This window comes from Amblyomma mixtum, chromosome 1 (assembly GCF_055824585.1).
Source record: "Amblyomma mixtum isolate Tamu chromosome 1, ASM5582458v1, whole genome shotgun sequence".
Lineage (NCBI taxonomy): Eukaryota > Metazoa > Arthropoda > Arachnida > Ixodida > Ixodidae > Amblyomma > Amblyomma mixtum.
Genome location: NC_143012.1, coordinates 205,883,092 through 205,895,402, shown reverse-complemented (window position 1 = coordinate 205,895,402; position 12,311 = coordinate 205,883,092). Strand labels below are relative to the sequence as shown.

Sequence of the window (12,311 nt, the reverse complement as noted above, 5' to 3'; positions counted from 1 at the left end):
TCGCGCTCCTTCGATGCGGACCAAGTGGTTCTTGTAAAGAAACTTCAGGAAGAAAAACATGACAAAAACATGCTGAGCACGTCGAAAAGTTCAAACATGCTGCAGCGCAATACACCTCGCACTCAAGAAAGCATACCGCAGGTCCTAGCGATCATAATTCCCACTAGGCCTAGCACTTGTCAAATCCGGACAAAGAGCGTTCCTCGAACCGAACAGACAGTCGTCCAATGTTCCAAGAGCGGGCCCCACGTTGGGTGCCAGATGTGGGGTTTAAATGGGGGGAGATACGTTTTTTCCCGTTTAACGGCGGCTGACCCAGTTCAAAACCGCGCGGACCCCACCCCGTGGTCACGTACGCTACCGAGCGCACGCCGACCACGGCGGGCCTTGCTCTGAGGGAACAAAGGAACGACACACTGGCTGACACAATCAAGGAATTTATTATTACAACAACAATAACGCCAGCTAGCAACAAAATACGCTGAGGAATTGAGGACGTCCGACTCACAAACACAGTTACGAGCGAATGTTCGCCCACGCTAGGGCATGGGAAAACTCCGAGGCCGGACGGGACGGGCTTGGCGGGAGCATGTTCCGACCAAGAGGCGGCCGTCGACGAAGAGCGGAGCCACGAGCGACACGTCCGCGCGCTTTCCCTATGCCGAGCAGAAGAGAACCGTCTCTCCCCCGCGCGCGAGCAGCAAAACACGCCATCCGTGGCGCTGGTGTCGCTGCGACGCGAGCGGCCTCCCCTGTTACTTAAAGGGGTCGTGAAACGTTTTCTGAAAATTCTGAACGACGTGTGTATTTGGGATTCTGACCCTTCATTCCATAGTATGTCTTGATTCGTTTCATCATCCGGGTCCGCATCGTCCGCAATGCACCCCCACAGTTGGGGGTGCATTGCGGAAAGCGAACCACAGGGGACGAGTGCGTCCCCACAAAGGTTGCTTTAGACACATGTACTGTGGTGTCCATTCCTTTCGGGTGTACACCAAGATATGAGAGACAGGCATTTCCTTTCCTTAAAACCAATTTTTATTTCAATTCAATTTCATTTAAGGCCCTAACGGCGCGGTGCGGGTATGCACCGCGATATGAGAGAGACAGGCGTCGTTTCCTTTCCTTAAAACCAGTTTTCTGTTCATTTTCCTTCCCTTGCGGCGCGGTTCGGGTGTCCACCGAGAATCAGAGTTTCCTGGCGCACTCTTTGTCTTTTATTTATTTATTTTATTTGTATCGCGTGCGACGCCACTCGGTTTCGCGCATGCGCAGCTGTGGCAAATCTTGACCGACGGCTCACGCGAAGCGCAGCTGTGGTGCGGGTAGTGAAGCTTTTCGCTTCAAAATCCGCTGTGTTGAAAGTTAGCGCTTGTCCGGTGTTGTCTTTGTCTTAATGTGCCAAAATCGATGTCCGAACATACTTTACCGTACCCGACACGATGACTACCTCCAAATTTTACCCGGGACAAATCCAAGAATTTGTCCAGGGCCTCCACCGAAAATGTTCACAGCTTGATTTGCACCGTCTCGTTGCTATCGCCTCGCTTGTGGCGTCATCATTTACATCACCGCGCTTTCGCCAGTGACATATCGGTTTAGACAGAGTTATACCATTGCAAATTTATGTCTCAACAAAAGCCGAAACCAGATTGCTTCACTTAACGTCCACGTAACCGCTTTTCACCAAATACTGTGCGGTTCTGCCACTAGGTGGAACGCTCAAAATTTGTCTGCTGTTTTGATCAAGCAGCAATTGTTTCTTCACAGAATCACGAACGCTTGTGTACATGTTACTTGAAATATTTCTGCATCTCATATCCTACGTCAGTCGTTCAATTAATACTTATATATTACTTTGCCTTTATCAGCAAAGTTGACAGGTATTGCAGGGATAATGGACAGAATTTCGTGTCTACCTCGAGCCCAAAATTCAGGGAGGCACTTTGTTGACCTAAAGTGTGGTGAGGCGAAAGCCTTAAGCGCGGTCACTGATGTGTGGTTCGGCTCTACGCTTTGCTCGTCGCTAAACTAGTTTTTGAGGAAGGGAAATGTATCTGTTTCGCATATCTCGGTGAACACCTGAACCTCGCCGTAAGGGAAGGGAGGAAGATGGGAGGGAACAAAGACACCGTATTCACTAGACGCGCCTTTGTTCATTCCAAACCATGGAGCTGGCATGGCGGGGTGATAGCGTGCTCGTCTTGCACTCCGGAGACCCTGGTTCGATTCCTCAACTCGACCAATTTCCTACTCGGTTTTATTTATTTATCTGGTCTGACTATAAATTAGGCTAATTGGTTAATTAACTAATTACCTAAACTCAGTCCCACTTGGAGCCTCACTATACCATCCCTTTCATTGGTTGCATGATTACTAGCCAAAGTACAATTGGCCTCGTTTGAAATTCGCGCACTGTGACGTCAAGAACATTTCAGCCAATTGAAAAGCGTGACATTTCTGTCGACAACTCCTGCTTACATCGATGAGGCATTAAAGGCGTCCTCCTTAAAAAATGAAAATTTGCCGCGGTGGCTCTGGTTAAGGTTGTTGCGACTGAGAGAAGGATGAAAGGAAATTGCACAGGCCTGCCAACTGGCTCCACCCGAGTCACCACCGCTGCCATGTGCAGATAGAGGAGAGTTCAAAGATCAGAGGATAAGTGAAAAAAGAAAAGACGCGCGCCGCAGCAACAACCTTTACCACCCGATTCTTGGCCGATCCCCCAGAGTGGGTATGTGCCATTGTGTCGTAGGCTACAACAACAACAACAACCGCGTCCGCCGAAGCGTGCTGTCTACTCAGCTGGAGGGGGGCGCTAGCGTCGGTGACGGGAGCGGTCGCATACCGCGTCGGCTCCGTGAGAAATCGCAATCAGTTGCGATACACCTTTTTCCCCTGCAAGCCTGGTATTATCGTCTCCAGGAACCTCAGCAGCACCCGTCTACACCACGTTTGTTAAGGTGGGGCCAATTTTTGACCACCTTTCGGTCATTTGAAGCTTTCGTCACGCCGCGGTGGTGCTAAGCCTAACGGCGCCGGGGCCTGCGATGGCCCCGGTCGGGGATCCCTCGGCTCTGGCGGCTCCAAATCAAGTCACCGGATACGACCAGCAGTCCTTGCAGATCGTAACAATGGATACCCATCAATCCGAGGATACGACTCAAGGCGAGGATCCTCTACCAACCGAGGACGACTACCTACAAGATATGGTCCGCGTCTGGCGCGAAAAGAAGAACGCGGCAGCGGCATCGAGGGACGCTGGTGCTGGTGCCACCCAGCAACAGGCGCCGGCTAGCTCTGCGCATACGCAGGGCGGGAGTGCGCTGAACGCAGCCTCGAAGAGCTCCAAGCAACTCCGGTGGCGGCCGCAGAACACGCCGCGCATTGAAAAAGATGACATCGTCGTGGAGCTGAAACCAAGAAACACGGTCGAGCTCAAGGCAGCTTTTGGTCCTGGACAAGCCGGCGCTGCAGTCCGCAGCATCCTCGGGGACGACGCAAATGCTGGACTTGCGGTGTGGCCCGTTTGGGACCAAAACGTCCTTGTATGTGCACTGAAATCAGTCGACGCTGCGGAGAAGCTACTCCGGGATATTGTGCTGCCGGTAGGGGAACGCGAGCTACCGTTCCGGGGACACCCTAAACTCTCCAGTGCGTTCTGTCGAGGAGTTGTGATTGTTTCGCCAGACGAAACGTCTGAAAGCGTAAAACGAAAACTCAGTGCGAAACAAAATGTGGTGTCTGTGCGCAAGCTAGGGGGAACCCCGGTTGCGGTGATCACCTTCGCGGGGACCAAGGTGCCACGTACGGTGTTGTACAGCTACGAACGGCTCCCTGTTCGCCTGTACAAGAAAACAGTGCCAGCATGCCACCGCTGTGGCACAGTGGGCCATCGGGCCGATGCGTGCTTGCGACCGCAGCCGGGACGCTGCAAACGCTGCGGAGTCCAGGTTCCCGATGCCACTCCTGACGGCCCGGCAGAACATGACTGTGTTCCGAGCTGCCTCATCTGCGGAGGCGGCCACCCTACCGGAGCTCCTGACTGTGCCGGGCGGTTCCGGAAAGCCATCAAACTGAGCTCCCCGTCCGGATCGAAACCGAAGACAAAGACGGGGCCCAAGCAGGCTCCTCCGGCCAAGGCCAAGAAAGCGCCAGCCGATCAGGAAACCAAGGCCAAACCCGGCACATCGAAACCTGTCAAGTCAGCGACCCAGGCGGTGCCCCCGGTCCTCAACGCCAGGGACTTCCCGCCCTTGGCACCCGTCCAACCAAAGGTGAGCAGTTGGAGTAGGGCAGTCTCCGGGCCTCCTACCCGTCCCTCCCCTACCCGTCCCTCCCCTACCGAAACCGCCCTAGAGCAGCAGGTAGAGGAGCTCAGGCGCCAGAACCAAATTCTAGCGCGCAAAATTCAAGAATTAGAAGCCAAACAGGCCGGGTCATCCTAACCAATGCAAGAAGCTGAGCCAGATGACGAGGATGACGGATCATCCGTAACATATTGCCTCACTAGCGTCTCGCGGCAGAGCAGGGACACGATAGTTGGATCTGCTGGTCGCGTCGCCGGCCTAGAGGCACTGCAACGCCAAACCGAGCAACTGGAGGAGCAAGTGGCGGCCCTCCCGAATCAAATCATGTCAGCAGTCCGCGAGTCCTTCCAGGACATGTTCAAGGCAGCTTTAACGCAAGCACTTCCCGAGCTTATGGCCCAGGTCACTGACTCGGTCCTTAAAGACGTGCAGCCCTGGGTCAGCACCCACATTAAGAACGCCACTAGCTGCGAATACCCTCACCTCAAACGTAAGACAGCCTCCCGCCAGGCAGCGGAGGAACACGGTTCAGGCCAGGCAGCTGGTGGCTCAATGCGGCCCCTCGCTGGGGTTGCGCTGGCTCCCGGCCAGAGCTAGTCCGCTCGCCCGTAAACAAATAGAACAAGATGGCTAGCAGATCTAATAGGAATGAAAACAACCTTGAAAAATTCCAAATCATCCAATGGAACTGCAGGTGTTTCAGAGCTTGGAAAAAACGGTCACACCTCCAGCTCTATCTGCAGTCCCTAGGTGACATGCCGTCACTCATTGCCCTGCAGGGGCCCGGCATAGACGCTAAATTATCAGGCTACAGCACCTTTCAGGGGGGCCCCTCTACGTGCATCCTGGTGAATAAGGCTTACACCATGGTTCAGGTCGACTTAGACTTGAGTACCGAGCAAGAATATACAATGGTCCGGGTACTGCCTCTCAGACGCCGCGACCCGTCAATACATATCCTCAGCATATACTGCCCTCCGCATAAGCCGCGCGTAACTTTTAATGAAATCTTCCTTCGCGAGATAAAAATGGCAGCCAAAGAGCCTCTAGTGATAGTTGGAGACTTCAATGCTCCCAGCCTTCATTGGGGCTACCCCTTCGAACAGGCAAGAGGACGTAAGCTGGCGGAGCTCATCTCCACCCTCAGCCTCACGTTGCTCACGGACTCGGCGTATCCCACCCGAGTGGGGAATTCGGTAACCCGCGACACGTGTCCAGACCTTTCTCTCGTTAAAAATGCTAGAGCGGCTGCTTGGGAGAACTTGGGAGATTCTCTAGGCAGCGATCACCTCCTTCTCCGGATTACACTCATGGCGAAGGCAGCGCGCAAAAAATGGGGTCAGGCCAAGTTGACCGATTGGCACAAATTCCGAAATCACACTATCCCTCCCGTACTATTTTCCGGCGGCTACGTGGAGTGGGCTAACCACATATACAACATTCAGAAACAACACGTCACAACACTACAAACCACCGAAGAGATCCCCGCAGTGGACACCCACCTCCTGCATTTGTGGGAGGCGCGCCGGAGCTTAACTAAACGGTGGAAAAAGCAGAAAACTAATCGCAAATTACGCGACCGCATAGCCAAACTCACAGAGCAAGCTGCAGCGTATGCTGCCGAACTCTCAGATTCAAATTGGATAGCACGCTGCGACGCCGCAGCTCATCAGATGAGCTCGAAGGGGACGTGGCGTCTCTTTCGCAGTCTAATCGACCCCTCCCAAACGAGAGGGGAGACGCAAAAGCAGCTCCGGCGGGCTCTGCAAGGGTATCAAGGTACGACGGCGCAACTTGCGTACACTCTGTGTGACAGATATCTCTGTCGTACGGAGGACCCGCCAGGGCCTGAGTACATGTACTCTGGCAGGCCTAATGAAACACTTGATTCCCCTTTTGAGTTGCACGACCTTAAGGCGGCCTTAGCAAAAAATGCGCCGGGGTACGGCTCCGGGGCGGGATCACATAACAGTGAACCTGTTGGCGAACCTACCGGACTCAGCCTACCTCCATTTATTAGAATACATCAACCAGATCTGGGACGGGCGTCCACTCCCTCCCGAGTGGAAAACGTCACTTGTGACGTTTATCCCTAAAACAGGTAAGGCCGTGAATACGGACAACCTGAGGCCCATATCACTGACCTCATGTGCGGGCAAGCTTATGGAGACGATGGTTCGGGATCGCCTCTCTCCATACCTGGAGAGTAAGGGCTTCTTTGCAGTCACCATGTTCGGGTTTCGCCCCCACATGTCTGCACAGGATGTCCTTCTCCAGCTGCACAGGGATGTAATACGACCCAGAACTATGCAACACAATGACAAAGCCATCGTCGCCCTTGATCTGAAAGGGGCTTTCGACAATGTTAAACACGGAAGCATCCTGGCCAACTTGAGTTCTACCGATTGTGGGGCTAGGGCCTACGCGTATGTAAGAGATTTCTTGACTAATCGCCAGGCCTTTCTTCGGATTGAGGGCGAGGAATACGGCCCTTACATGATGGGAACACGGGGTACCCCTCAGGGAGCGGTGTTATCACCGCTCCTGTTCAACATAGCTATGATGCGCCTCCCAAGCCAACTGGCCCGGGTTGAAGGCATTCAACACGCGTTATATGCAGATGACATTACAATTTGGACCACTGAGGGGAGCCTTGGGGACATGGAGGCCCGCCTTCAGCAGGCCGCTTCCATAGTCGATGCGTATGCTTTTGACTGTGGGCTCCAATGCGCTCCAGCGAAATCAGAGCTTCTGCATGTCAGAGCGAACCCAAAGGATAGGACAGCAATTCACATCTCTCTGTCAGGAGGTCCTATTAGAGAGGTGGAGGAGCTCCGTATTCTGGGCCTTTTCATTCACCACAGACTCAGACCGGACTCCACCATTGTAAAACTCAAGAGAGTAGGCGAACAGGTATGGCGCATGATCCGCCGCGTTTCCAACAAGCGGGGCGGTCTGCGGGGCAGGGACGCGCTTCGGCTCGTCTATGCCTTCGTGACTAGCCGGATCCACTACGCCGTGCCATATCTCCGCACTACTAAGCAAGACGAGGCGCGAATAGAGGCCATCATCCGCAAGGCAACTAAGCGATCCCTGGATCGCCCGGTGGCTATCTCTAATGCCAAACTCAAGGCATTGGGGGTGCTAAACTCCAACCAGGAGCTGCGGGAGGCCCACCTCGTGAACCAATACACGCGGCTCATGCAGACGGCCCCTGGGCGCCGCCTGCTAAACCGCTTACACATCCAACACGACTGCACTCCAGAGGAGGCGGAGCGTATCCCAGTACTGTGGCGCCATATGCTCTGGGTCTCCCCGCTCCCCCGTAACATGGACACCGACATGCACGTAAGCAGGCGACAAGCGCGGGCTCGGGCTCTTGAGAGACAACACGGCTCCCGACCCGATGTATAGTATGTAGACGTAGCAGGGCCATCGCCCACGGGATTTTACACGGCCGCTGTCGTTCACCAGGAAATGCACGTTGATGGACTCTCTTTTCGAGCCCCGAATTCAATGCGAGCCGAGGAAGTAGCGATAGCGCTTGCTGCCGCCCACGCCAATTCGAGAATCATCATGACGGACTCCCGAAAAGCATGTTATCATTACTTGGCAGGGGAGATCTCCCCCTTAGCTGCTTGCATTCTAAGACGGACTGCCACTGATCCAACACCCAAAATAATCATTTGTGCTCCTGGCCACCAGGGCTTACGAGGTAATGAGGCCGCTGACGCGGCTGCCCGAGCGCTTACTCACCGGGCTCCTCATTCCAGCTCTTCTAGCTCGGAGACTAACCAGCCGCTGCTGCGATTCAGGGAAATTATAACGCATTATAGCGACATCCACCGCCTTTTCCCGGCCCCTGCAAAGGTGCTGAGTAAGACGGAGGAGCGAACTTTAAGGCGCCTGCAGACAGGTACTCTACTCTGTCCTGCAATCTTAAAGCACTACGATCCTAACACGGATGGGCGATGCCCTATAGCGCCCGGCGGCGCTATAAAGCGCAGGCGCTGTGATCGGCGGTACCGGCGCGCGCTAGAGGAAAATAAAGATGGACAGCGCGTGCTGGGGGCGCACGCCCGGCACGGGCAGTTGGGAACTAGAAGCCTGCCACGCTGGTCGTCTCTCTCTGGTGCTCCGCTGCGACCCCGCAAATCCTCAACACCCGCACTGTGGGGAGACCTGTGATATCTTCCTCATGGTGTGGGCATGTACTCAAAATCCCCACCTCCCCCCTTCCCCTACCCCTTCCAGAGAGGCATGGGAGACTGCCCTCCTCAACTGCTCCTCGCTTGAGTCCCAAAGGGCTCTGGTGAAACGGGCGAGAGACGGGGCATTTTCATGTGGTGTCCCGGACTAGGGACACCGACCATGTAGCGGGGCCACACTGTGGCTCCCAAACTCTATTTCAGTAATTAAAAGTTTTCACCACCACCTACTCAGCTGGAGTACACGGGTTCGAACCCGACCGCGGCGGCCGCGTTTCGATGGAGGCGGAACGCACAAGGCGCCCGTGTGCTGCGATGACAAGGTGGTCCTCGCATTGGACTTGCGGGGGGCTTTCGACAATGTTACTCATGATATCATCCTCTCTCACCTGTCCCAAGTGAACTGTGGATACAACACATTCCAATACATCAAGCAATTCCTCACAGATTGGCAAACATATATCCGACTCCAAGACAGTGAACATGGCCCGTACCAACTTGGTACGCGAAGGACTCCACAGGGAGCAGTCCTCTCGCCTCTTCTCTTCAATCTGGCCATGATGAAGCTCCCTACCCTGCTGGGTGCGGCCCCGGGTGGGCAGCATGCCCTGTACGCGGATGACATCACCCTCTGGGCAACACACGGTTCGGTTGGAGAAATCGAGGCCAACCTGCAGCAAGCGGCGGATATTGTGGACGATTATGCACACCGCTGCGGCCTTGAGTGCTCCCCGAACAAATCGGAATTCGTGCACATACGTCCCAATCCAAGGTGCACAACCAAAATTGCCCTCTCGCTGCTTAGTGGCCCGATACCTGAACACGATGAAATCAGAGTATTGGGACTCTACATACAAATGAACCGCAAGATTGACACCACGCTGAAGAAACTCCGCAAGGTGGGGGATCAGGTGGGCCGTATGGTCCGCCGGTTATCAAACAAACGAGGGGGGTTACGATGCAAAGACGCCCTGCGGCTGGCCAATGCATTCGTAACCAGTCGAATCCTGCATTCGGCACCGTACCTCCACCTGCGCAAATGCGATGAGAACACTTTCGAAGTGATTCTCCGAAAAATCTATAAGAGAGCTCTCGACCTCCCAATTGCAACATCCACCCAACGTCTCCTCGGCCTGGGGATGACATAACACCTTTGGGGAGCAGCGCGAGGCTCATCTCAGCAATCAATACTTGCAGTTAAGCAAAACACGTGCGGGTAGCCGCCTACTGACCCGCCTCCACATCAATTACACAACCCAAGAGGAGAAGCGGGTATCCATGCCCGAGGCCTGGCGCTTCGCACTAAAGGTTCGCCCCCTCCCCAATAACATGACAAAAGATGCCCATGATGGCCGCCGCCTCGCGCGAGCGGAGGCCATTTACAAGCAGTATGGTGCTCGACCAGGGGTATTTTACACGGACGCGGCAGGTCCACACCATGGGGGTTGGTACACGGCTGCCGTTGTCCACCAAAACAACCCAGTTCAGGGCCTCACCTTCCGTGCCCCCAACATTACATTCGCGGAGGAAGTTGCTATCGCACTTGCAGCTGCGGATCCAGCGTCCCGAGTCATTATCACCGACTCAAGAGAAGCTTGCCGCAATTTTGAACAGGGCCAAATTCCAGATAGTGCTTTCCAAATTTTACACAGATGTGAGTACCGGGATTTCCCAACCCGGCGCACCATCATCTGGGCCCCAGCACATGCGGGGATAGAGGGAAATAAGGTAGCGGACACTACCGCCCGCGCGCTTAACCACCGGGCATCGCCTCTCTCGCCGCCTGATCCGGATACTGATTTTAATCCGGCTATTACTTTTCGGGAGATCTCTCTCCTGTATCAAAACGCTCACGGCGGATGCCCACCCCCCTGTAAAGGCCTCAATAAGGCAGAGGAGCGCTGGCTACTTCGCCTCTACACCAACACGGTACTGTGCCCGGCAGTGCTCAAATATTTCAATTCGGCCTTTTCGGGCGAGTGTCCACACTGGGCTTCTTCGATTAACCGCGCTCGGTATGACTGGTATGACCGCCGACGATCGACCCTGGTGGACTCTGCTGTGGTCGTTGCGACTTCTACGCTCGTAACCTGCTTCCTGTAAGCTGTAAGCAGAAAAGAATCGGGATACGTTCGTTCAACTGTAGTCTGTCGGCCGCCGGCTTTTGCTGCGGGCAAGGAACGCATAATCTCGGCAAAATTTGCGCATATCAGCTTGTTGAACGTCCACCTAGAACAAGCGGGTGCACTGTATAAATTTAGCTGCGTATCGTTTCTGTAATAATACAGCTTTATAGCAGAGAACTGGCACTGAAATGAAAGGCGCTGCAATAAAGCCCTGCATGTCGGCGCCTCACGTTCCGCGTGTGTTTGCATGACGATCAGCGCTAGAGCTCATTTTTATCTATTTTTTTAAAATGAGCCAAACGCGAGGAGGTGCATGCCTGCGGTACTTCTCAGATATTTTGAGCATATGTGGCAGAAGGCCCGAGCATGAAGCTGTACAACAGTTGGTGACGACAGAATCAGCACTTGCTCGGCGCGACAATTGTGGCCACATATATGCCCGCAGAGATGTCTCGAGCAATGTGCTCGTGAGGGCTTTTAATAAAGGACATGTTTCAGTCAAGCGTTTTTCAAAGCATGTCCACTTTTGCACTGCGCCAAACGCAATGAAGCCCATACGCTCCCGTATCGCGCTCAACCAACACTTCGTAAAACACGGTCAGCACATGCATATATGCGCGCGTCTGAACGCGTACTCGGAACTGGAATCCGGCTGCTCTCGTGAAAGGCCTCGAACACCATCGCAATATCCGCCGGGCGCACGAAATTAACAGCTGAAATATTTTGTGAATCAGAAGTATGCGATCGTAATATGAAGCGAGCAATTGTGCTTTCGAGGTGGTGAGACGATCGAAATCTGATCGTGCATACGCACGCAAAACATATCAACAGCGAGAACTACCGCAAAAGGTGTCATTGCAGGCGACACAGTCGATATGCACCGTGGCCTAGTCGAAACAAGCGCCTGCATCGCGCAAAACATCGCATGAAGAACCGCGGTCCTTCTAGTCCTTATAGACCAGATTTTTGAGCCTCTCCTGGGCGCGGCCATTTTGCACCGACTGGCGCGCCGCGGTGCGGGCGTTTCTTTGGGGATTGCGGGGCTGCGGCAGTTCCGCGGCCGCGCCTGCATATAGCCGCGCTTCGGGCGCTAAAAAAACATTGTCGAGCATACTTCCGCTGCGTGGCTGTGTTGCAGGAAGTATTTATGTTATCAAAGCGATAACATTGACGCGTTTTAATGACATTTAGTTTGACATTCAGGTTAATTGTGCCGGCGCTTAGAACGCGCTCGTGCTTAATCGAATTCAGTCTTGGTGCTCCACCGCAAAGAAACTTTTTATTCAATATCAAGAATTAGGTGTGCGGCTAGTATGCAGTTCCAATTCCCATGCACTCTTATTCCTTCCTGCCGGCCATAAAGCCCCCCCCCCCCCTTCCACAAACGGCTTTCTTGTTGCCGCGCCAGTTTATCAACAGATTACCGCTGTGAGCTCAACTGAGTCGCAGCGCCAACAGAAAACAAATTTTGTCATGGTTTATGCAACCTGGTGCATAAAAACGTACTTCCGCTTAATTTATAAAAGCTTGAATAGATATGAGCAGCTAATCCATCTTTCACTAATTCTGAGGTCCGAAGTCGCGTTATTTTATTCAGGAGCTCTCGCCGCGTGTGAGAGCGTTGCGTAGGCGTTTGGCTAAGTGTGGAAAATGTAATGAAATCGCGC

At 53.9% G+C, this 12,311-nt stretch overlaps 1 protein-coding gene across 1 annotated transcript; it reads left to right on the top strand.

Moving 5' to 3' along the window:
- Positions 1 to 2,531: 2,531 nt before the first annotated feature.
- On the top strand, positions 2,532 to 10,873 carry LOC149370641 (uncharacterized). The gene has a single exon (XM_089562464.1). It carries the CDS (start codon positions 3,051 to 3,053, stop codon positions 4,446 to 4,448), a length of 1,398 nt encoding a protein of 465 aa, XP_089418590.1. The 5' UTR covers positions 2,532 to 3,050; the 3' UTR covers positions 4,449 to 10,873.
- Positions 10,874 to 12,311: the final 1,438 nt, after the last annotated feature.

Excerpts from the sequence above, each read along its gene's own strand:
- LOC149370641 (XM_089562464.1), top strand. The coding sequence starts at position 3,051 with ATGGCCCCGGTCGGGGATCCCTCGGCTCTGGCGGCTCCAAATCAAGTC.